Here is a 25827-nt window from a genome sequence, read left to right on the forward strand (position 1 = left end):
GTGCTGGTAGGGTTGTGTGCCTAGTAGTGAAAAATGTAACAAATAAATAAAGTAAAAAGGCATCTTTAAAGCAGTTCAGATCCTAGCCTTAGCAGCTTTGAATTTAATAGTGTCTCCGAGCCGCTCTTACACAAAAGGACTATGAGAAAGCAAGGCTGTTTTGAGCTTCTGCATATTAAAAATGGACAATGCCACTTTTCACTAATACTGCTTATAGCCTTGAAGGACCGAACATGAAAACAAGTGCTCCTTCTGTTGGCAGGTGGGAAGTTCGATCCCTTAAAATGCAAAATAAAAATAATAAAGTACGCTGGCGTGGGGATTCGGGGGGTCGCCTGCAAGGAGGGGAAAGAGACGAGGTCCCTGCAGCTGCTGGCAGCATGCAGACACAAGCCATCAGCCTGCTCCCAGTGGGCCTGGTGCGCATGGGGGGAGACGGGAAGTTCAGCCCTGGTGCTGTGGCTCGGCACAACGATCCCCTTTCTGGGTGCCGGGGTCACAGCTGCTGTCTGGGGATTAGGCACAGAAGCGCTCTTCTTTTCGGGAGAACGAGGTTTCCTGGAGGATTAAGTAGGGGCTGGAAGCAGGGGGAGCTATCTGGGAGGGAGACAAAGGAAGGCAGCCAGCAGCACAGGCAGGCCACGGCCCTCGGGGGAGGAAGGCCGTCAACGAGAAAACAACTGCTGGTAGTTGCTGCTTTGGTGGGAGAGAGTCCAGTTTGGGGTCCTGAGGTGGTCGCATCGAGGGGAGAAGCCCGCCATGGGTTGTGCAGAGCTGCTGGCTTACATGACTTGGAGTGTCATGTGGGAGGGGGACAAGATCAGGCAGAGCTCGGCTGCTTCCCCAAAGTTGCTGTTTTGCTCACCACTTCATGATCATTTTAGTCACTAATTTATAACTCAGAAATAGTGATCAGTGTGGTAACCGGATTCCCCTTGTCAAGGTACTTTTGCACACACCATCTGCTCTGCTTTTTGTATTCTCCTTGGGGTTAGAGTGCTGTCAACATGTCTTCTGCATCTGGTGCATCCCCCTTCCCTTTTCCCTTCCCTTTTCCCTTCCCTTTTCCCTTCCCTTTTCCCTTCCCTTTTCCCTTCCCTTTTCCCTTCCCTTTTCCCTTCCCTTTTCCCTTCCCTTTTCCCTTCCCTTTTCCCTTCCCTTTTCCCTTCCCTTTTCCCTTCCCTTTTCCCTTCCCTTTTCCCTTCCCTTTTCCCTTCCCTTTTCCCTTCCCTTTTCCCTTCCCTTTTCCCTTCCCTTTTCCCTTCCCTTTTCCCTTCCCTTTTCCCTTCCCTTTTCCCTTCCCTTTTCCCTTCCCTTTTCCCTTCCCTTTTCCCTTCCCTTTTCCCTTCCCTTTTCCCTTCCCTTTTCCCTTCCCTTTTCCCTTCCCTTTTCCCTTCCCTTTTCCCTTCCCTTTTCCCTTCCCTTTTCCCTCTCCTGCTATTTCACCTCTTGGATGCACACATTCCCTGGAAAGTATCAAGAATAATCCTTCTACCCACCTATAATGTGCCAGCACCCCTATTTTGTGTGGGAAGATCTTCTATATTTGAAGCCAGGGCCATCTGCTTAGTTCCAAAAAAAATAAAAAAATAAAAATCCCCATAAGGTTTCTTGCAGTTTTCTGCAAGGGCAGTGGCCACAGTTCTTCTGTATAACTTTAAAAGGAAAATCCAACTCATCCTATAGTAATAATATTTGAAGCTTATCTCCTATTTATCACTTATCTCAGAAGTTGAGACTCATTTCACTTACTGGATCAAATTTCCCACAGTTGCCATATGCTGGTTATTTCTTTTTAGTGGCTTCACAATCCACTAATGTTTTTTTTAATCTGAAACAAATGGGCGCTGCGCATAATGTAGCACAGGGAAGGTGGAGGCAGAGGAGGCTCACAATGAGTGCATTCAAACTATGTAAAAACGTAAGTGGGGAAATTATGACTGTGTCAGTAGAACTTGTCAGGAAGGAATATCATGTAATAGCAAATCATTGGTATTTTGAAGGTAAAAGAATGAAACTTCTTAAAAGAAGCAGAATTCCAGAAAGACTCCAATGAGTAAGTATTTGGTAATTACCAGTGTTTAAATGTAATGTCATAGTCTCTACCTGTCATCCCTGCTGCATGGGTATTTCCTAAGTGCAGGATGACTCTTAACCATCTCACTTTTAAACTCATGTTTCCAGTTGCCTCTGGATCTATTAAATCCTCTCTAAAAAAGGAACATTATAGAATAAACTGATAAGATAAAATATGCTGGTGTTCTAGCTGAAAGTGGTTCATGCTTCTGCTGTTGCATTTGGGAATATAAGCATAAATATATGGAAAGCAACACAAAAGCTATCGTGAAAAGAAAATTGGTAAAAGCTTAGTAAAGGTGTAAGGTAGAAACACAACGTGTGTTGCTCACTGAAGTCCCTAGTCTATAATTTTGTTAGAACGAAATGCCAAAGAGTGCTCCCTTGCCAAGGAGGAACTGAAGCAACTTCAGTCTTGTTTTGAATCACCAGTCCTTGTTGTGAAGAGTACTGTTCCCTGTCTGCATCTGGTGAATGGGGTTGGGATTTAACTAGAATGAAAAGCTTGGGAAATTTTCATAAAGCTTTAAGATTAATACACGAAAGAAAGAGAGGGCTTATCTATAATTCCAGAGAAGTGTTACTGAAATGTTCCTTGGTCATAACCTGAACGTGGCTTTCCTGCTCCTGAAAGGAGCAGCACACGCAAATGGTAGCCTACTTTGTTCGGGTAATTTGGTGTGTTTAAAGACACTTGTTGGACCTAATTGACCTCTGTAGCCTAGAGAGTTCATCTAGAAATATAGGCACGTACTGTGAAAGATCAATAAAGTGGGTTCAGTGCTTGTGAAAGAAAATTTTCTGTCCTGGTTTATGCATTAGAAAGCATAAATACACCTGTTCAACATTTGCGAAGCGTCTCAGCAAACACAAAAAAAAAGGCAGTCTGTTTGGTTTATGTACTTCATTTTGCAAGACTGTGCTTTAGTGGTAGGTTTCCAAGCAAAAACATGCTTTCTCTTCTATTCTCACATGCACATCAACTATTCTGTATCGCAACAAAAGGTTAAAATTCAGGCTGAAATGTGGTGCAAAGAAGAGATGGAGGCAGAAATTCCTTCTATAACGCCTACTGTAGAGAGAACTTCTTCCCCCACGCCTCTAAATTTAAGGTATACACCTGCACCGAGAAGCAAAGGCTTTTCAAAAAAGAAAATGACAAGTTGGGTAGTAGAAATTACAAATGTTTTAAGACGGAAATAGCTGCTTTTATGTCTTCTCTCTGTGTAGCAGTTCTGACTATCTGCTCAGCTTTCGGTATGCAATTTACTTTCTTTCTGTGGGATTGCAGGGGGCTTATTTGCAGAGGATATTTATAACGGTGCTTCAGCTTGTAGAGGTGAAGAGTAGGGACCCTATTTGTATTGGTAATAGGTATTTTGTGTCCTGAGGAAAAATCTTGAACAATAGCTACCATTTTGGAGCAGCATGTCTAACACTTCATCAGATGATTCAAAATTGTGGGAGAATTACATATGACTTTAGTTCTGTAGGGCATCTCACTTGTTTGATTGCTATATCTTGGATTAATGGCTTTTTTTGTGTGTTTGTTTTGTAGGAAGTCCCAAACCCTTTTTCTTTGAAACATTTAGCAGACATGAAATTTTGTCAGCATCCATGGTGATGTGACATTACAAGTATATTGTAGATAGGAAATAAAGAGGAGCGAGGCTTTTGGAGAGAGAAGTGTTTCTGTGCTCTTAAGCATGCAGGCACTCAAGTCTTTCTGGAGTTGTTACACTTCAGAGCTACATATCTGTGAGGAAGCCACCCTGTAGTAGGGCACAGTATATTCCTCCCCTCCCCAGTGTGGGATCAGCCCCTGCAGTACGTCTGGGACCTGTGAAACTGCCTAGGCACTTGTCTTGAGTTCTGCCCAGCCCTGTGTAGGATGAAATGTGAGGAAGCACTTCCTTCTCTTCCTCACCCTGATACATGCCAACTCACATCGCTGTCCCTGCAGTCCTCCAGACACCTGTAAGCCTGTGCCACAACATCTAAAATTCACGTCAGCAGTGAGCACGACTAAGCCAGAAGAGATGGAGTTATCGTCAGCACCATGGTACGCAGCCAGCAGCATAGGGCTTGCCTTGGTCTTGATGTGAGCGGTGGCCCAGCTCCAGTACTTGGTGTTCCCAGCTCTCCAGCCTTGATTTTAAGGGGGTCTGTTATTCTATGGGGGCCCGATCCTCTGTCTCGGGACAGCTGTGAGAGCCCAGGGTGCTGTAACATATTGGTACGTGTCTGACTGAGTGCTGGGGGCTCTTGTATTTAGAGCAGAAATTTCAGACTTGCAAACTTCTACCATAACCTGAAAAGCCTGAAGATCATCTCTGCCTTAACTTGGTACCTTCAGCCAGATTCCCCCCGTGAGGGAAGTGTTTAGAAAGCAGTAAAAATAGTAACAATCCAGGAAGACAATTTTGTTAGGCTGAGTTAAAAGGACAGGAAGGGAAACGTGAGGGACTCATCCCACTTTGTAGCAAATCAATCTCTTTTTGAGTGCCAGTAGCTTGGGAGGTTGTTTTTGTGAGATTAATATAGAAGAACAGAAACTATTTCTGCCTGGAGGAGCAGGCATAGCATGTCCTGAACATTTTCTGTGGCTTTCTCTTCTCACTGAAAGCTGAAGCGTGAAGCATATTCTGAGATACTTGTATGTTGTTCGCTTGCACAGAAGAAAATAGCAGTAGGTGGGATACTGGAAAAGTTAATAGCACTTACTCAATGTGGAGGTGATAAGATAGTTTTGTTTCTGCAAGATAGTGACTCATGATGTCAAAGTGAATGCGCTAAGCGTGGTTTTTATTTTAGCTTAGATATCGTACCTGTTGAGGTCTAAGAAAAAAGAAAAAGCAAGTGAACCTTTGGTAGGAGTAGCGTCAGGGTTCAATACCCTGCAGTGATCTGACCTGTAAAAACCCATCCCATCACATGAGAATACAGAGGGTTCTTTCTGGGACTTTCTGAAAGGAAGAGTGGTGCCATTGTTTGTGGGGTGCTGTCTGGTGCCAGCGTGCCACGGCGGATGGCTGGATGTGTGGTATATTTATCAGTTGTCTGAATCTAGTGAATATGAAAAATAACTGGATTTTGAGAATATATCCTTGATTGGCAAAGTGTTGTGATCGAGTCCCTTTGGGGCATTTGCAACATGAAACGTGCTGTTTTACCCTGCTCTGTCTCCTTTTACTTCTTTTCTTCTCTTCATCCCAACTGTCCTGATGAGAAGTTCCACAAGTAAGATTTATTATCTTATCATCATTGGAGGATTTTTCTTCTCAGTTTTTACTTTTCTGGACCTAAATTAAAAGTTATGAGACTATTTTACCTAAGGTTTAAGTTGATAAACCCTCTCCTCAAGAAGCCTAAAATCTCATTTCTGAGTTCACTGGACCTCTTTAGTGGGCACTTCTCTTGCTGCCTTTTTGTTACTTGTAAGAATTGTCATGGTGCAAGTACCTCCATTTGTAAATGGAGCTGAAAAATTTTTTATTTAACTCTCTGCCAGGCTGTCATGGCAGTCAATTGAACAACACTTCCAGAGGACCCATCTGAAAAAGAGTGTTTACAAAGTAAAGCTCTGCTCATCCTTCTATGAATGAGAAAACCCATCTCCACTTTGGTCTTTAATTCCTCTGTCTCCTGCAAAGGTTGCTTTATTACTCCGTCTGTTAATAAAGGCCTCTGAAATCCATCATAAATCCTTTCTCTTTTTGCTTTGTTTGAGGCCGTTCTGTGGTAGCATGAGGAGGTCTTGTCCACTATTTTGATACCAAGTTATGAAGTTTCTCAAAGCTTGGAAAAATGTGTGTCCAGCACTTAGAGTCAATTCACAGGTGGTGGTAGAGAAATGCTGCCAAATAACGTGCAGTATTCTTCAACCAGATTTCTTTAACCACTTGGATCAGAAAGTCATCATCAACTCACTTGTGCCCCTGAGTGCAGCGACAATATTGTTGAAATGAATGTGTGTCTATTAGAGATGATGAAAAAGCTTACCAACGGGAAAAGCTCCAGGAACTCTTTGTTTCTGGTGGTAATAATCAGAAACACCTCTCCTACACCAGGTGATGTAAAAGCCACTGGGCTGGCATCCAACGGGAGGAAGCATGGCACTGTGGGGACCACTTGGCACATGAGCAGGTACAAATGGATGCTTGAGAGGGATCTGCTCGTGTGCAGACTGTTGAGTATCTTGAGCCTTAACACTAAGGGAAGCAAGGAGGGGAGATGGACCCTAATTCTTAGGAAAACCTCCTGAAGAACAGGAGAGTCTGAACAAAGAAGGCATTTCTTCTGTGAGACACTTTCAAAAGGCTGCATCCCAGGCTTCACAGGCTTTTTTTCTGAACAGTTTTTAGATCTACCTCACTTGCAAGATGCCTGGGATCTCATTGGCATTCTGATTTTCTGCTCTGTTCTCATGTTGTTAGGGAGCGTGATTTTTGTTCTTAGCTGTGCCGCATATAGAAGATTACATAAATACCTTGGAAATCTTTTTTTTTTTTTTTTTTTAAATGACCATGTAATCTGTAATCTTATGTCTTCCTCCTAGAGAAAATTCTGTTTCACATGGGAGAGGAGGAAAGCAGCCATGCTTCTTCATTACCAAGAAAGCCACCAACTGGCTGCCTAATCGCCCAGCTGTGTTAATGAGCCATCACAGCCAGACACAGAGCTGAGGTGGATCTGTTCCCCTGGCAGTTGTCTCCCAAGGATGTTTTGATATTGAAGTGCTTTGCCCTGTGCTGAATTAGCGTCATTTCCTTCTCCTTCCCCCTGCCCTGCTTCTCCTGGTAGATAGGTATTCAATTTCTAATTTGAAGCTGTTTCATAAAGGGGTTTGTGTCTGAGATTCAGGTCTGCTGTTCATAACCCTCAAGTTAAGCCAAAGGGTAACCCCAGGAGAGGGGTGGCTTTGTTTTCTCCCTGCAGTATCACAGTTTAATTTCTCGTAGAAAACTGGTATTTTCAGCAGCATGCCTGTGGTACAGGGGAAATTGAGCTGTGGGTACAGGAGCCCACGTGGCTTTATACTGGGCTGTGTGAATGTCTTTTAGCTCAGAAATCCTCGATGGCAGGGACTTCAATGCTTGGGGCACCTCCAGCGTGTGCTTTGGTGAGAGCATGGTTCTCACCAGATGATGTTGCTCTTTGCTACGTTGAAAGAGTGGCCTTCTTTTATTGTTGTTGGGGTTTTTTGTTTGTTTGTTTGTTTTCTGAAATGTATCAAATAATATAATTTGCTAAAAAGATTTTATCGGCTGCACTTCCTTCTTTTCAGAAAGAGTGAAAATTTGTTAAATATGCTTGCAAACCGGGAGAGAGGGAGGGATTAAAACTTCAAACAGCACTGCTAAAAACAGCCCGGGCTGCTTTTGTTTAGACTTTCAAAATGCAGCAGCTTAATGCCTCCATTGTACAGTGGGGGAAATATGCTAATTCGAAGCACATTTCCCATCAGAAGCCCTTTCAGCCGTGTCATCGCTGAGATATGAAGGATGATAAAAGCGGGGGGTGAGGGGAGGCCCCACATTACAGGCATGTGGCCGTGCCCCATTGTGCGCGGGGCTGAATGGGGCTGACGAACCCGGTCACCCGTGAAGCCCCCTGGCTCGGGGGCCGGGTGGGTTCCCATGGGTGCCCGCTGCCCCCTGCCCTGCTGGGACCCCCCCGCTGGGGCAGCCTCACCTCCTCAGCCCAGCCTGGCTGCACGAAGAGAAAAGCGACCATCGGTGTTTGGCGTGTATTAAAAATCTATAAACGCTGCTCTTTTTAAACACTTGGTGGTATACATATCTAAAAGCTTAGCTTTTCCTTTCTCTTCCTCCCTAGAGTCATTAAGAGAGCTTTAAATTGCGGGTTTGGGCTCAGGTGTCTGATCCTGTTGGTTTGGAGCTGGGGTGACGCTCAGTTTACCCAGGAAGACTAAATTTGTTTTTCTTTCTAACAGGAGCTGCTGTTATTTTAAAGTAGAGAATTTGGGATTAAACAACCTCAAGGTTCGGGTAATGTTGCTATGATATTTGCTTGGAAACGGTTTGAAATGGCAATGAGATTTTTAGCTCTAGCTGTTTGTTTGGCTCTATAAACCTGCCGTATACTAATGGTGAATTAAACCAAGAAAATGGGCTTTTGATTGCATTTGCAATCTGGTGATGTTCCATCTGCAATAGAAATATATGCTACGATCAAAGAAACAATTAGTTTAAATACTGCTGAGGACCACGGCTGAAATTATTTCCTTAGAAATACTTTTAAAGTGGAGGTTGGTCTTCAGTCTCTTAGCTATATTGCTAAACTTGTGAACAGGCAGATGGGACTGGTTGATTTTGGTTAGGCTTAAGAAGCTGAGATCTTTTTCTGCAGCCTGTGGGCAAGCCTGTGAACTGCATTGAGGAGGAGACCTCTGTCCCTGTTGAGCAACCTGCCTTTGGTCACCTCCAGGACAGTGGGCGCACACTCGCCAGAGTACATTTTCTGATACAGAAACACGGTTTCTCCTGCAGACCAAAGAGAACATCTTAGCCAGAGGCCTGTCTGTTGTTTCTGCCTCGTGCTTTTCTCCATTTTTTCAAGTATTTTTTTTTCTGTATAGACATCCCTTTTCCCTTTGGCTGGTCCCTTAGCTCCATCCTTTTCCTCTCCAAATGGCACAGAGCAGTGGAGCAGATGATGGCACTTTGGGAGTCAGGAGTGGTGATAGAGAGATGTATGATGTGTCTATAGTACTACTGAGAGCAAAAATACTCAAGTGCCACTTTGTATCACTAACGCAAGGGTCTCCAGAGCAGACACATGATGATGATGCTTAGTGTTTACACTTGGGAAGCTCTGAGTGCAAGAGAGTCCATTACAAATGTGCTGAAACCTACAGAACAGAAATAAAGTGGGATGGAAATGACGCGAGGAACAGGTCGAGAAAACTAGATGCTAAATGAATTTCACTCTGACTCACGACAAAGTGCTGAAATTATGGTGTTGGGCTGCTTAAACCAAATGAATGTTGTGTTTGGAAAGAAATTGGAAAGCAGGGATGTGACTAGGCAGTGTCAGGGCAGGGTCTCTCAGAAGAGGGTCTGGGTGGTTTTTGGAAGGGCCCAGTGCAGCAGGACCCGAGGATCCGGAGTCAGGGATCCACCCCCAGCTCATTTTGGAGGAGCTGCTCCTCTGTGGGCTGCAGAGGGAGCTTGGCCATGTGAGGCCACCACTGGCCTTTGTGTCAGCCCACCTTTGTGTCAAGCTTTGAAACATCCCAAGGCTGTGGGGAATGGCCAGGCCGCAGGGCAGCTCCGCCGCTAGGCCACCCAGAGGCCACCAGCTCACCATGCCTAAAAACGAGGGGAGACAAAGTGTTGGAAATGTAAACTGTGGGGAATAATCCTGTCTTGGCAAAGGGATTTTGCTTGACAGCCTCTCTGGGAATTCAGGCTGAGAGCTGCTACTTTGTCCTTAGCTCACCCTATAGCTCTTTTGTCTCGGAGCCCGCTTTGTATGCAGGATCACCCACCGCTGAGATTCGGCAAAATGGAGACATGACATGATCCAGACGGAGCCCCAAACGCGCTCCTTGTTGGCAGGTTAAGTCCTGCGCTGTTTATGAGGTCGAGGGTGGGTGTTTTTTTCATTACGCCGAGCTCTCTGAGTGCACACTTAACTTTCTGAGCGTGCCAGTGAAAGCCCTGTTAAACACTTCAGTGGCCGCCATTTGTTGCCCACCAGCGGCTGTCTCGAAGGCTTTGTGGAGCACAGAAAGAGCCCTCGCATTATACATGACCGGGCTCCCAATTTGGGGCCGCTAGAAAGAGGGGATTGGGAAAGCAGGTTTGGTTGGGGTTGCCTGGCACATATTTAGCGGATGAGTTAATTGGACACCCTCAAAGTGGTACTTGTTAATGTCCTACCGCTCTCCTAATGAGGATATCTGCACTCGCAAAGAGTGTGGGGATTAATTGGGAAGACTTTAGTTGGCGTCTTAACCGAGGGCTTCATGACCAGTGTCTTGTATGAGAACAGAAGATATATTTGCAATTCAACAGGCTGTCCATGGCCACAAAACATAACCAGGCCAGGATCCCAAAGTACAGTTTAATTACACTGGAATGAGAATTTTCAGTAGCAGCAACACAGCTATGGTAAGCGACTTACAAGATGCTGAAACTTTAGACACTGAATACCTCATACCAGACATTATTTTAATGCTTTACTTTGTCAACATTTTGACTGCTGGATTAGGTGCATTTTTCTAAAACATTGACATGTGACTGCCCAATAATCCATGAATGTCTTGGAGTGAGGAGTGGCTGAGTGTTGGTGCGGCCAGTCTCAGCCCGGGATGCTGAGGTGAGCACGCGGCAGGGGCTCTCAGTCAGTGCTCTCACCTTATGGCTCAGCTCTGCCACAAACTCCGGTCTGACTTGGGATCACACAGTCCTCTCTGTCTCTGCCTGGAGCAAGAGAAGCAAAAGTCCTACACAGGGGGAGAGCAGGGACCTCTATTGGTGCTCTCCAGCCTTTATGTGGACGAGACTGGGGAAATGTGATGTTGCTTGGTTGTGCATTCACTGTCAAGTGTAATACCTCCTGCATGGCTCTGTAAATTAATTTTTGCTCTTCATTGTGGTTCTAATGATAGTGATAAGGTTTTCTGCTCAACAGAAATGTGCACAATCATGTGCATGTTTTCTTCATGCATGTATGTATACACATACATATGGTTTCTGCATACACACATATCTATATGAATCCTGCATACTATTCCTCAGGAAATTCAGGAGGCATCTTCACCCCAGTCTCTCCCACACCCCTCCAATGTGGGGTATGTTTTATAATGAGTGCCTCTGTTTCTTTCTGGGGAGCAGCCGGGTTTTGTGCTCCTTTATACTTCTCTGCTTTTTCAACGCTTTGTGAAAAGACTGGACTGAGGCCAAGACTGAAGAACAAAACGAGCACTGAATAGATGAGAGATTGTAGGTGGGATGCTGAAGTCTATGCAAAGAGTGGGAGGGCAATTTTCAAAATCAGAACTGGATGTAAAGTTAACACAGGATTGTCTGATGAAATCCAACTTTGCGGAGCAGAAGAATAAGTTTGTGTCAAGGCTGAACTCAGTGAAGTTTCAATTTATTTATAGATAGTGGAAAAAAAATCAACTCATAGCCTCCCAATACTGATTCTGTTGCAAACTTTTGTGTTTTGAGACTAAGCAGTTTATTAGTGGGAATGTGTTATAATGACACCTATGCTGCCTTCTACAACTCCAGTAGAAATAGCTCTTCTACATGCACAAGAGACATTATGTAGGTATGGTAGCAAGTGTGACTTAAGCATCTACAATGCTATTTCAGTATGTCCAAATATTAATGAATTCTCATTAGTCTTCTGAGATGGCAGCAGGATTTGGCAACAGTATTGAAGGATAGGGTTCACAGCAAAAGAGGAGTAGGTTGGATTGTCCTCAAGGCACAGAATTAAGGGGGTGAAGACAAAGGATGCGAGTGTATCAGTTTCCTGCTGCACTGCAGCGTTTCTGCTGCTGAATGCATGGCTCAAGGCAGAGGGATAAAGAAGCAAAAATGACAGCTGAGAACCCCCCCTCTGTTGTGAAGGTGACAGAGAGCACAAAAAAGGTGAGATGTGTGCCAAAATAAAGAACCTAGCCCTCAAAATGAGGGAGGAATCATAAAAGTGTTTGAAGCACCACTGAAGGGCTTCATATATTAGTTATGTATGTGAGGATGTTGCTGCTGCATGAATGGAAAATATATGTATGATTGAATAACTCAAAGCCTGGGTTTGCTGCCTAATTTTAAATTTAAAGCATTTGAAACCTGCCATACATTACACTTGTAGGAAACTCTGCATGCTGCCATGAAATTGTTGAGCTGGAGGAGAAGCTGAAGATGACTGTCAGGGCTGGTGTTCTGAATGGTGCGTGCTGAATGAAAGCTGCTTCTGAAAGAAATATTGGGTTGTCTTTGCTTTTGTTTTTTTCATAGTCTTTGTCATCCCCAGGTGGTGTCTGCTGAATCCCGGAAATGCGTGAGAGTAAGGATGTGACTGCACTTGTTTTCACTGTTTGAAGGATGTGAGTGACTATGAGGTGATACCTGCCCAGCCTGTAATACAATTTGAATGTCTATTACAGCGGGCAGTATGTGCAGCCAGAGTCTCTCATCTCTTCAGAATATCCATTACATTTCTGTCTACTGGTTTTAAAAGTCCCATAGGAGAGAAGATTTCATTGCTTCCTTTAGAGGCTTGTTTGATGTCAGGAAGTTTGCCTGAAATTTAGTCAGAGTTTTCCCTTTCAACTGCATCCTCTTTTAATTATGTTAAAGTGGTTTTTCCCTTCTTAATATTTATTTATATTCTGTATATGGAGGATTTTCCTACTTTCTCTTAATTTTTCATTGAACTGTTTCTACATTTCTGCGCTCTTCCAGCTGTTGTGTAAATAGGCTCCAGTTTGTCAGCATGGTTCTGGCTCTGGCTTGCCAAGAGCGTGGTGCTGCTCCAGGCACTTATGCACCAGAGCAGTGCAGGAGGTGATGTTACTTCCAGGTTAATTTCAAATGTAGCCTTTTTTATTTGTACTGCTTTTCCCCAAAAGTCTTCAGTGTGGTTGAGATTCCCATGTTCTGTCTCTCAGGGTTCTGAATTATTTTTTCCAGTCTGTTTTCAAATGCTTACAGTTCTTACTCCCCCTCCCAACAACCCCCCCACCCCCCAAAAACAAAAAAAAAAGAGTATTAAAGCCATTACTTTGGATAAAGAAATAATAACTAGCAAATATCTATCATTTTTTAAATACTTACATGTTATTGCCTGCCTCTCATAAGCAGAAATGGGTTTTCCTGCTGCTTATAAGAACATCTACTTTTGCTTTCGTTTTGACCTTGATTATAGCTCTTTGGGCTTTTGTCTTTGGTAGCTTTCACATCTCTGCCGTTTGATTATTTTTTTTGAGACTAGGTCTTGAGACTGTCCAAGGCTTAGCTACTGGAAAAGCCATTTAGAACCACCTATTCAATCTTTATGGTATTCTTTTTTCCTTTATGTTCCAAATAAAGCCATCCGTCTGTGTTCTGGTTCAGGCAGTTTCCTGCCTGTGATTCTCCCCAGTGGCGATGATTGCAATGGGCCAAAGCTGCAGTCCAGCTGGAAGCTAGCGGGCCAGCCAGAGAAATGCATGAAACCCAACAACTGAACAACGTCTCCTTTGCCTGCCTGCTTGCTGCTAGGCATTTAACTTGGCAGCAGTCATTGCCATCTTCACGTGGCTTCATGAAGGAGGTCGCAGGGCTGGCACCTTCACACTGTTAAGTTTCACTCATCCTCCTGGGCCACCTGCATCAGTGAACTCAGCATTTCCTTAGGTTGCAAAGATAACTACTCTCCAGGCGTAAGCCTTCAGTTTTGCCCCTACACAGAAATCCAAGACTGAGATCCCTAAACTGCAGTCCAGGCTCATATTTTTTTAATAGTCTGTATTTTGTGATGTGGTAAAAGTGCAGTTTTTTTCCACCATTATTTGTTCATGAGATCACTAATTAGGATTTCATTTTCCTAGTAATCTAATATGTCTGAAGAATGGGTCCCAGACTTTTTTTTAAGTAGTTGCCAGGTACATGACTGCTGCACAACTAAAAGCCTGTTTTCATGCTTTAATTTCATCCACATGGAAAATTTGCTGGCTTTTGCATAAGCATTCAGAGTGGGTTTTATACTCGAGCCTAGGTAACTGCTCTAAAACAGGTCTGACCATGAGCAGTTATACTGAGATGCACCAAGTGGCTGTATGTGTATTTGTTCCTTCTCTTGAATATTTTTGCATATTTTCTAAAACATGCACGCTACAAGTTGTCTTTAAAATTAGTTTTTTGGAATACGTCAGTGTAGTCTGAGGAACAGCCTCTGAATTTTAACTTCAGAATCTCAAATCTCATAGGATGATCTGAAATTGTTCTTGAACTATCTGGGAACACTCTTTATTACAGCTCTGTGAAGGTTTTGTAGAAATGGCAAAAAATGTGCTCATCTCCTTAAACCTCCTGAAGAATTTTCCCTAGCTTATGATAGAGCTCTTTAGCCTTCAGGAATGTAAACTAGATTCAGTGACATTAAAGATAGATGTTTGACAGAATTGACAGATGAATGGAATTGGATTTTTAATATCATTTTAACCCATGCAATTGTAGTGCTTTACTTGACTGAGCAAAATGATTAAATGTGTTTTTTTATCTTTTATTTTTTTAAGCTAGATAAAATAGATTAAAACCTCTTTAATTCTATTTCGTAGTGAATGTCACTTGGTCTGCAGTGCCTTCACATGTTTTGCTCCATTGCTGTTCTTCATGGGGTCTGGCTGTGCGTTTTAGCTGTGTTGTCTGTTAGGATTCTGAATGATTTTCCCCAAGGACATGTGCTTTAGCAGCAGAATCCCTTACTGCTCTGCCCTTCTTCTCATTTTCGTTTTTATTTTGATCTGCAAACAAAATGCTGGGCTGAACTCCTAAAATGTAACTAGTCAACTTTCCTGGTCACTGGTTATCTAAATCAGCCCGATTGGTACAGCAGGTTTTTGCTAAGTATCAGTCTTTAAAATTTTTGTTTGTTTGTTTGTTTTTGTAATTTTCTACCTTTGTGTCATTGTCTTTTGCCATTTTGTCATAGGCATAGACTTGATGTCTCCTGGTTTGATCACGCATTATGAGAATGATATATCTGATTTGGAGAGGGGGTGATGAAGGAGAGAACTTGCTGAGATTAACACGTGATGTGCAAGACCCACACTCGTGTTAGCACTGGAGGAAATAGCCTATGGTTTGTTCTAACTGTTGTGCTTACCAATGAGGGGACAAGGAGCAAGATTAAGAAATGACTTAAGATGATAAGTACATAAAACCCATCACACATTCCAGCAACCTGGAAAGCAGTAAACAGTGGGGGAGAACAGTGCAGTCATGCATCACTTAGAGCTTTTAGAGGATGATTTAGTAGAATTAATGCTTCCGAATAGTTTAGGTTTATGGCCTCTGAAGTCTTCATTTCAAGATCTTGTGTAGTTTTGGTACCGTGCACTTACTTCTGCATTACTTGTTTTTTGTTGAAGGGGTTATCCTAAGAGAAAGTAGGGGAAAATATTCTCCTGGCTTCTTAGTTCTGTCATCATTAAAAAGTCCTGAGCCTGCCCAATAAAATCTGCTTGCCAGAGGGAAAGCATGCAGCTGTTTGAAGGAGTAGGTGTCACCGACAGAGAGAAAGGGGTTTGGTAAAGGGTTTCTTTCAAGGACAGAACCAAAGATTCTGTTGAATGTATTTTCTGTTTAAAGAAAGGAAGTTCCAGGTGACAGTTGTATTTTCTGTGCATTTATACTACTTCAGTGTATTAACATTATAACACTCAGATTAGTTTCTGAACAGGGTTTTTGTAACCTTGGGTAGTCAGAAGTGAGGTTTCAATCCTTTAATTATTTTACCTTCTAAAGTGAGTGAAGGTCATTAACAAACTGAGGTATAGCCTGTCACAGTTGTGAGCTTCCAGAAGCACAGACTGAATGATGAGAAGTTCCAAGCAAGGAATTTCAGTGTCAGGAACAGTCAATTGTTTTGACCAATGGCTAAAATCAATGTGACTTTCAGCAAGTAGGGTGTGTTCACTATGTATTTTCAATCTTACTGATGGTAAATGGTAGGAAGAAACACACTATATAGAAGATTTACTTTGCATAATCATTATCCCAAATTCTTTTTCCTTTCTGACTGCAGAATTTGAAAAACATTTAGTAATGGTTAGAACAACGTAGCAAACATGTCACCTACGGTTTCACCATTCGGCTGCTTCCTTGAAGGAGAATGTTTGCATTACATGGTCTCGCTGGGGCCGGGATTTTGGTGTGTATGGACTGCTATGTGTGTGTTATAGCAGGCTGGTGAAATAAGCCTTGCACCTGGGGTGAGGTTTCTGATGGGGCTGCTGATTTGATTGCCTGCAGGAGCCTTGCACATGGGTTCCTGTGGAAACTTCATCTCCCCTACAAATTAGGTTCATCCTGCTCATAAGACGTTCTGCTGAGATGTGAGCTTCAAGCACAGGCTCTTCCTGGACTCCAAGAAAGTTTTTTAGGCAAATGCCTGGCATCAAGTTTTGGTGCTGTGCTATGAAGTCTTAGGATGGATGAGGAGCACAAGACCTCTTGGCAATGGGGTTGGGGCATGCTGCACTTGTTACTTTGCTTTGGGCATTACTGCTCAGCTGCTGCTGTGGTGACACTGGTGAGGGAGGAAAGATTTGTGCACTGGTTTCTTGCAAAAGAAGGGAACTTTCTCTAAAGGGTCTGAGGTTTTTTGTGCTTTTCACTAGACATCTATAGAAATAAAAATGCACAGCAAAATTGTGGGTGTAGTAACTTCAGTCAGAAAAGGCTGAATTGCAGCTACAAATCCTTGGCCTGCTTCCCTCTTCCCACTCTCTTGGTTGAATCCGCTATATGGAACATGCAGCGTGTAGGTTTTAACATCTTCAGCATTTGCTGAATCTTCTTGGCGCTTTTGCAGCCTGCAGGATCTGCTGCAGGGGCTCTACAGTGCGGAAACCTGCCAGCTAGCAAAAAGTCCATCGCTCCTTGGTTGCTCCATCACCCGGCACGCAGCGAGGGGTACATTTGGGTACAGCCACCCTGTGCAGCGTGGCATACCGTGGGGCCACTGAGACAAGCAGAGTGGTGGGCAAGGCTCATGAGCCTCAGTACGGTGCCTTGGATGTGTCGGCTTGGGATTTGGAGGCTGAGTAACACCCCTGTGCACGTTGGCTCCCCCGAGCAGGCTGGGGAACACCTGAAGTGGCCCCGTGCGGAGCAGCACAGCTGCAGCCTGGTTTTGCTGCATGCAGAGCCAGTTTGGTGCCGTGCCACGGGCTGTGCTGCATGGAGGGCAGGCATCGCACCCGGCCTTCGCGGCGACGATGCACTCATTTCTGTGCGTAGCTTTAGGTCTCGAATGGCAGGCATACTTTTATAACCCCAAGCCGTGGTCTTTTTTTTGACGTTTCGTCCTTTACACTATTGCACACACATTTTAGGTCACTTTAGCTTGTCTCCTTTCTGCCTGCTGTGATTTTTATGTTTTTTTGTTTTTTTTTTTCCATTGTGCTCACGAGTCAGAGAAAGAATTTAGATTTTCCTTACAGATACAGGCGCCCTTGCTCATACTCCTCTTCCCTACATGCTTTTGCCTCGTGTGAGCGGGACTCGCTCGGCCAGGGGAGCAAACAAGCGGCACCGACCCCTCGCCCCCCATCCCTCGCGAGGGCAGGGGGCGTGCGGAATAAATCAAAATGCGCGGCGTGGCGACAGGGTCCCACGGGAAAGCGAGCCCTGCGGCCATGCCCCGGCCTGCGCTCCCCTCCAAGGCGACGGGGGGGCTCCTTTCTTCCTCACCCTCCTCTCCCCTCCCCATCGCTCGCCGCAGGGGAGCGGTTCCCCTATGCCGGGGAGCGGGGAAGGGGTGCAGGGGGCTCTCTTATAGCCGGGGCCGGCGGTGACGTACGGTGGAGCGGTGGCTGGCACGGTGCCGGGCGGGCCAGTGAGCAGAGCGAAATCGAAGCTGACAAGAGTCTGGGCGATGTGGAAGGGGCTGTGATCCACGGGAGGGAGAACAGAGGCGCTCCGTCACCACCGCCCTCAATAGGAGACGGAAGGGAGCGCGAAAGGAGGCGAGGAGAAAGAGCCTGTGCCGGGGGGGCGGGGGGGCAGCATTTTTGGTGGATGGTATGAAGCCAGCCATGGAAACTGCAGCGGAGGAAAATGCAGAACAAAGCCAAGAGAAAAAAGGTACCCGGGGGTCGAACAATAGCCTGTTTAAATCCGTTCACTGAGGGCGCTGAGAGAGGTTCAGGCCAGTTGGGTCACTTTTCAGAAGGGCTCTCAAGAAACCCTTAGCGCATCTGCTGGCTCGGCAGCGCGGCGATGGAGCGGCGGTCTGTCCGTCTGTCCGAGCGTATGGTTGCTCTGAGCCTTTCCTGAGCGGACCAGAAACGATTTCTTCTGTAAAAGAAGTCTTGTCATTGCTGCGTCCCTGATAGGCTTTGGTGAATTTGGTTTGGAGGGAGCGTGTGGCTGTGTGTTTGCGTGTCCTTTTCGGAGCCGAAACCCGGCGTTTCCACCGAGACCTGCCGTGTAGCGGGGCTTGGCAGTGCGGGAGACCTCGGCTATAGGAACACACAGGAGACTCCAGTATCGCACAACCTTCCTGTAGCTAGCTTGCTACTCTTAATTTTAAATTCCTTTTCATTTTCTGTGGTGTCTTCTGGCAGATTTTGTTCATGTGGAGATCTGCCTGCTCTCTGGAAATGGAGAATAATGCCATGAGTTTCACAGTGTTAGGTTTCGGGATGTGTTTAACCACTGAGAATTGCTATTTAATGGAGAAAACAAGCCGGTGGTAGCCGTTGTGCAGCAGGGAGGTGGCAGTGCATGGGAGAGGTGCTTCGCTCATCCCAGCGGTACAGGTGATGCTTTTGGTCTGGAGGGCTCAACTTCAGGGGGTAGATGCAGCCACCCAGGGACCATTTTATTCCTGCATCATGTAATTTGTGCCAAATAAATCTCTCCTTATAGTGTAGCAGGCTATTGTACAAGTCATAGCAACAAGCTTTTTGCTAAATAATACAAAATTAGTAAAATTTCCACTGCCTTTTTACATGATTCGTGCTATTCATGCTATGTTGTGTGCTGTTTGTAAGCAATTTGAGTATCTCATAGGCATATACAGCTGACACACAACTAATAGGTTTCACTGAGAAAATCGTTTCATTTATTGTTAAACTGTTCAGATACGAACGTAATGATAAATCTGATACCGTCCAGTACCAGATTCTGTTTTGCTGCTTTGAACCTGATCCCTCCTACATACTTTGTATAATTCAAACCTAGCTTCAGTTTCAAGTAAATGAAATTTGTCAAGTGATTAGACAGAGTACTATATAATCCCTTAGGGATTTCACAAAAGGAGTTCCACTGATGAGAGATTAAACTCTGAAAACCATTAGTGTATGTGGGCAGTAACCCACCTCGCTGCAGTTTTTGAGTAATTAATATACAAAATGTCCTAAATACCTTGGCTATTAAACCACCTGGAGCTCATAGATAATTCTTCAAAAACTACAGTGATTTGTTTTCTTATGACTGATGAGTTTTTTTTAAACTGTTAGAACTCACAACAATAGAAACCAAAGTTATCTTTATGCGTTAGCAGCTGTGCAAAACAAAATGTGTTGCTGAGAGTGTTTAGGATGAGTTTATAGTTTCTCCTTTTATTTTGGCAAGGGTGAAAGCACAACATGTAGAACATTAAATCTGTTACCAAGTCAAGGTGGTTGATCTGTTGTTTTCGTAGGATGCAGCCTGGGGAATTTCCTATCTTAATTTCACCACAATTTCCTGGTTTTTCTGTGATAATTTCATACTTTGGCTATGTTACATAGGTATGTTTATGTAACACTTCAGGGCTTTGTTCATGACAGTTCCTTAATTTCTGAAAGTAACACATGGTCTCCCACATTATGCTCTTTATTTCCATTCAGTTAACTTCCAAATATGTTTCACAGCGAATTAAAATGGAGAAAGCTGAAACAGTCGATGCTACTTTTAGTTTCAGTAGCAAAATAGCCCAGGTCCCCATGAGAAGTTACTGCCATGAAGTGCTTGCCGATGGAGGAGGCATATTCGGGTTTGCTAGGCTTTTGAGGGGCAGATGTTCCAGCATGCTAAGACTGCGTAGTCCAGCCGGGTTTCAGATGAGCTCAGCAGGCATCAGGTGCCCCGGGGAAATGGCAGGCTTCTGCAAAAGGGCTTTTTCACCAGCAGCCCTTGTGGTGAAAAACGGGCTTTTTCTTTGTGTGGAGAAACTTCCTGGAAAATGTTGCTTTGTTTGGGTGTGCAAAACAGCAACTGACCTCTTCAAAAGGGGACTGGATCTCCTGACTGAAAGGCTTGCAAGGCTGGCAATACCTCCTTCTTCCTCTTAGATCACACCTGACCTTACTGCAATAACTGCCCTTTATGAAAAGCCCTAAGCCCAGTGGTTGCAAGGCAACTATGGCAGCTTGGAGCAATGGAAGAGCTGTCACACAGTATTTTAACCGTTCCTTCCAGAAATGAATGGCAAAGTCCAAGGAGATGTCGTTATTGCTAATACTGAGCAAGAAAAGATCCCGAGCACTTCACATTGGATATTCAGGTCCACATGCAGGGTGCTTTGCACTGCCAAATGCAAATACTTTGAGGAAATGAGGATACGATTGCACGCTATCTATGTAAACTCCTGTACTCCGGAAGGGAACAGAGGAGAACAAAACCACCCAGACACTGAGGTTGTGCAGCCAGGTCTGCTTTGAGTTCGAGCACCTCATACAGTCACAACTGGAGAGAGGTGCCACGTAGGTACCGGTTTGCGTTTCCCATCCCTGTGGCAAATGTGGAAGGCCTGCTATTTTGGATTGCAGTATAATTGAGACAATTTACGCAAGCTAATGTGCTTTATGAATATCTACAGTCTGGTAAATGAAAAAGATTGATCTTATTTACATTTCCAAAGTTTGCTGAATTGCATGTGAATTCCAGCTTTGTATTTTAATAAGGTTTTTTGCAAGTCCCCTGCCTGATTCAGGCAATGACACTGCCCAGCTGTTGGATTCAGTGCTTATCAGGCATTTGTTCCTCTGCACCCAGATGAGTGGCTGCTGCCCCAGTTTTTTAATTGGAAATGGAACAACGCCCATGTTGATGGAGATAAGAAGCAAGTCAGCTTTACATTGCATATCAGCAGCCCTTATCAGAGAACACCATGAGCACACTCAAGCAAAATGTTTAGCAGATCCTTTACAGGGCTGCAGGACAGATTGGATGCGTTTTAAAGATGAAGGTTTACAAATTATTACAAATGACAGGGCTTATCTTGCAGGCATTAAATTAAATCAAAACGTGAGGACTGGGCAGGCAGATTTACTGAGGTGGAATAAATAAGAAAAACGAAATGCCTTTTTGCATCAGCAGTGAGTGATATAGATCCTGATACACATCAACAGAGACAAGAAGTTCCCCTTTTCATTTAACTAAGAGGAATATTACCAAGCTGCAAAATTCCCCCCAACACACGCCAAAAAGAGAAAAAACAAACAAACAAAAATAACCAATCAAAAAGAGCTGTGGATGGCCACAGTGAATTTACCATTTACACATGAAAGAAAGCTGTTATATTTGGAATTAGTTTCCTTGTAAGGATGCATACTATGTACAAATTGCATTTGATATACTTAGGAATAATGAAAACCAACCTGAACAGCTGTGTCAGTGGTTCATTTTAATTGGCTGTTGCCTAATAAGATACTCCCTGAAAGACAACCTTGTGCACAGGAATGGCTGTGATCTGCGATTATTATATTCATGATAATACAAAAGAATATTTCCAATATTAAACTCTAACTAGGTAAGTATGTGCTAGTCAACAGCATGAAGAAAATACTTCTCTTAAACACAACTGTGCAACTGTGTTTGCAGTATGAACAGAGATGCTAAGGTGTGACTTGAGAAAGGTCTGAATTAACATGCAGTTTATTGCACTTTTAGTGACATTCTTTTTGTGAAATGAACTTATGACATTTTGATGCATCACCAATAGATGCATTTTTCATTACAGCAAATTGAAAAAAATCATATTTTTTACATACGTTATAGTTATTAGCCAAAGTTTTCAAGTGCACTGCATGAGCTTAGCATTAGGGGATACTTTCAGAGCTATTTAAAGCTTTTAAAAAAGCCATTTAAAGATTTTTAGTATGCTGCGTATTTTTTCCTGCTTCAAACAGTTTATTGGTGTTTCAGATCCCTAGAAAATAATAACTGCTTTAGTATAAGTCCCTGAAGAATATAACTGTAGAAAGAGGTCCAGCCCAGGGAGAATCTGGGACACACTATATTCTGGGGATAATAATTTGGCAGGCTTAGTGATTTAGGTTTTAATGAATACGATTTGGCTTCTAAATAGGAGGGGGTTGAAAAATGCTCAGAAACTGTACTCATACTTGCCTGAATGACCTCATGAAAGCAGAAAACCTAGACATATGTGCCACAGGATATGGTAACAGGGAAAGAAACCCAGATGGCGATGTCTGTGGACAATAGACTGCAGCAGGAGAGGGGAGCAGAGTGGTTGGAGAGGGGAGCCATATTCTGTTTCTCCAGCCTTTCCCCGTTTTCTGACCAGCCCTGCTGCTGGTGCAGTATATATCACCAGGCTGTCAGATCATAAATGACCCAGCGATAACCCCCCTCTTTGCTCCCATGGACCACACACTGCTTCGTTGGCTGCCACAGGTGAAAGTCCAAACTGTTTGTTTCCCCTAAAGCCATATGCTAGAGACAGCAAGCATGAGGACATTGGACACCACAAATTTTATTGCAGGCATGTGAGATGATTCATCCAAAATGCATGTAGAACGCCCCAGTCGCCATCAGCGTGTCTGCTGTGTGACACACAAACACTGTCGGTCCTGTAGCTGCTGGCTCTGTGTGGGATCCGGCACAGGATGCCTTAACGAGCACGGCTGTGCACAGAGAGCATCGTCACCTACACCTAGAAATGCAACTTGTATCGTTAGTTCCTCAAAAAACAAAACAAAAAATATATATAAAGCAGTCATCATCTGAATTTTTGGGGAACAGAGTTAAAATTCCTTTTTTCTGTGCTGTGTGTGGTGGTTGTTACACCACTGAAGCCTATGGGGCTTCTGACTTGGTGGTGATTTAGCACGGATGGTCCTGTGTGGTGCCCAGAAAAGTCACCAGAAGATACTCTCTGGCTTCAGGAGTCATGTCATGCGTGCAGTGAAGGCCATAAAGTGGCCAGCTGCTAAGTGTCTCTTTGCAGAGCAATGGAAAAACTGAGATTCTTCATGCAATTTGAACCACCGCCCTATGAAAGGAGCCCTGTTTTTGCAAAGCCAGAAATGACTAATTAAAAAAAAAAATTATTTTCACTTACAGAAATGATGCTGCAAAGTTTGCATGCTAACTCCACGTTTCAGTGTTTGATGCTGGTCCCACAGTAGGCAGTGACTGTGCCAGCATCTGCTGCTTTCAGCAAGTGGTTTTTGTAGATGCCACAAGAGAAATCTCAAATTGTGGGTTCTGGCCTAGCCAGATAAGACCTTTGTGGTGCCAAGGATGTGATCTAAATGCTCCTGCAAAGCAATTGAATTTTTTTTTCTTCTCAGAAGTTTTGCCAGCTGGTTATTATTATTATTAAAATCTGAATCTGTTACTCATGTCCAGTAAGTAGCTTCAAAAAAATGAGGGAGCAGGGAGGGGGCAGGCAGTACACAGTACCAGCAAGCAGTGCTGTTGTTTTCCAGTTCGTATCAAATTTGATTATTACGGTGTTTTTTTTGTGATCTCATGAGCGGGATTGTTCCTGTGTAAGCAGGAGGAGATGATATCATCACGGAAGTTTTCCTGAGCATGCACAGTCATTTTGGAATGATAGCTTCAAGACATTCTAAATTTGGTTGCCTTCATAAAATGTGGCACTTGTCTTTCCTAAGAGGAAGGGTAAGCTATGCAAAGTCAAGCAATGCCTCTTGGGAAAGACAGACTGCCTGGTACCTGCTTGATGGTTTGCGTGTGAGTACCGGAGAGGGGACAAGTAGCAAAACACGAATTATCCTTTACTGAGCCATCAGTACTATGTCTGTGTCAACCCAAGAGGCTCTTCTAGCACCAGAGTTCGTTCACTGATGCAGGAGGTGGACAAATTCCTGTTGCAAACCTCTAGATCCACCATTTGGATTCGAGGCCAGGATGTTTCTCTTCTGACATGTGCAAATGTAGCTGTGCCAAACTCACCAGCGCACCAGCAACAAAACAGCCTGAGAGAAGGACAGGGGCCCTCACAGCCCAAAAATGTATGGCATTCCTGCTCCTAGCCCCCAGAAATTTGCCTTGGACCTAGTTCACAATACATTGCTTTTTGACATTGTAACCATCGCTTCCTCCGCTTACTGAAATGCTGTGAAGTCGTATTTATTTTGGCCAGGGATGGTGATTACCTTTGCATTTTGCCGGGGCTGAAGGGGCTGCGGTGCATTACAAGGAACGGCCAGGTCGTCCTGTCCTGACAGCCCAGCAGTGCTGTGAGGGAGGCAAGGGGGAAATGTCGATGCTGTGCCTGTCCTTACCAAATGCCCTCTAGGCCCCAAAAACAGGGGGAGAAGGATAATAGCTCCTGTTCCCTCCAACCCTTGAATAAGCCTCTTTTAACTTATTTGGTCCAGAATTTTGGAAATCAGCAGAGCCTATGTGAAACAAAGCCCACAATTTATTTATTTATTTTATGTAGAAAAAAAAATAACAGAATGAGCTCTTGTGTTTGCCTTGTCTCAACATGTGATATTAATCATTCCCTCTGTCAGATTTGGAGTTTTCAGGAACCAGATAACATGGTTTGCCATGACTGTCTTCCTTCAGTCCTTGCCATGAACAAGGAGGGGTAGAAACGGGGTGGGGGGTGAGGGGGAATGACCAGCAGCTGTAACAGAGGGTCCTTTTCTGTGTCTTTAATTCAAGTGCCAGCTGGAGTTTCAGCTGTTCAACACTTCTTAATATTTGTATGAGCATTTCCCTGTTGTTTGTCCCCTCCCCCCAACCCCTCCCTTGTTTTGGTAAAGTTACGTTATTTCAGTGGTGAAAATACAGTGTGTTTTTATGGGCTCTTATTTTTAAAGTTAAATGACTGAAAGTGCTGAACTACAAACTTTGGTGACACTGACTTTTTACCACCTAAAATTGGCAGTGATCACCAGACCAGAAATGGAAATTGGCAGGTACCACTGGATGTACAGGAGTTCAAGGCCACACCGGTACCATCATGTGCCAGCATTGAGAGGCAATGTTAGTCCTTTGGGGATTCAAGGTAAATAAAAGGCGGGGTGAAACTGGAATGGAGAGTTCAGAAATGGTAGCATAAACCTAATGCTTTGCAATAGTCCTAACAATTTAAGATGAATGTTCTTCTGCTTTTTTTTTTGTTGTTGTTGTTTTCTTTGTTAAGCCTGTAAGGAATCTAGTTCTTTTATACGAATACTTGACGTACGCTCAATTTTGGTTGTTAATGCCTGAAAGACAATGATGTGCAGTGAGGGATACCTCCCTGTTAACTGTTCTGCCTGATTGTTTCAAAAGTGTTTACAGATGAGATGACGTAGTGCGGTTTTTGTATGCAGATGAATCTATCCAAATGATCAGCCACAAATGCAGTGATTGACAGACAGTAAACCAGTGACAGCACATCTGGTTTATCAGTCTTCAACAACATGTTTCCTGCATAATATTCTGTGGTTTTCTTCGCATTTTTCCATTGCTAGAAACAGTAGTGTGTATGTCAGCTTTTTGAAGACAGAAGCTGAAGTTTTAAAAATGGTTTGGTGTTTCCACATGCCTGGCGTTTCAACATCTGACTTGAGTCCTTAAAAAGATATTTTGTTTTCCCGAAGCTTCGTTTTAAGGATTTGGGGGAAATTTAGTTTTTAAGAATCTCAGAGAGGCATCTGAAGTCAAGCACATGACTGATGGCATTGGAAAATTAATGCAGTGAAGGACAGAGATGCTCAGGGAGCGCATTTGCAACTAGTTTCATCCAGCAGTCCTCTTCTCTTCATGGAGCCTAGTGACTGAAGAGTGCATGGCAGCTTGT

At 43.9% G+C, this 25827-nt stretch overlaps 1 protein-coding gene across 5 annotated transcripts in view; it reads left to right on the forward strand.

Moving 5' to 3' along the window:
• GPM6B (glycoprotein M6B) overlaps positions 1-25827 on the forward strand; it is a 109328-nt gene that overhangs the window by 59955 nt on the left and 23546 nt on the right. For 2 of the 5 annotated variants that reach the window (XM_050708056.1, XM_050708057.1), the window contains exon 2: positions 24928-25047. The exons of 2 other annotated variants lie outside the window; for them this stretch is intronic. In XM_050708056.1, coding sequence (XP_050564013.1) covers positions 24928-25047 — 120 coding nt within the window. Of the gene's footprint in view, positions 1-20791; positions 20878-24927; positions 25048-25827 lie in introns of those variants that run through there. One more of the 5 variants, XM_050708058.1, reaches the window with a different exon arrangement.

Source organism: Cygnus atratus, chromosome 1 (genome assembly GCF_013377495.2).
Source record: "Cygnus atratus isolate AKBS03 ecotype Queensland, Australia chromosome 1, CAtr_DNAZoo_HiC_assembly, whole genome shotgun sequence".
Taxonomy (NCBI): domain Eukaryota; kingdom Metazoa; phylum Chordata; class Aves; order Anseriformes; family Anatidae; genus Cygnus; species Cygnus atratus.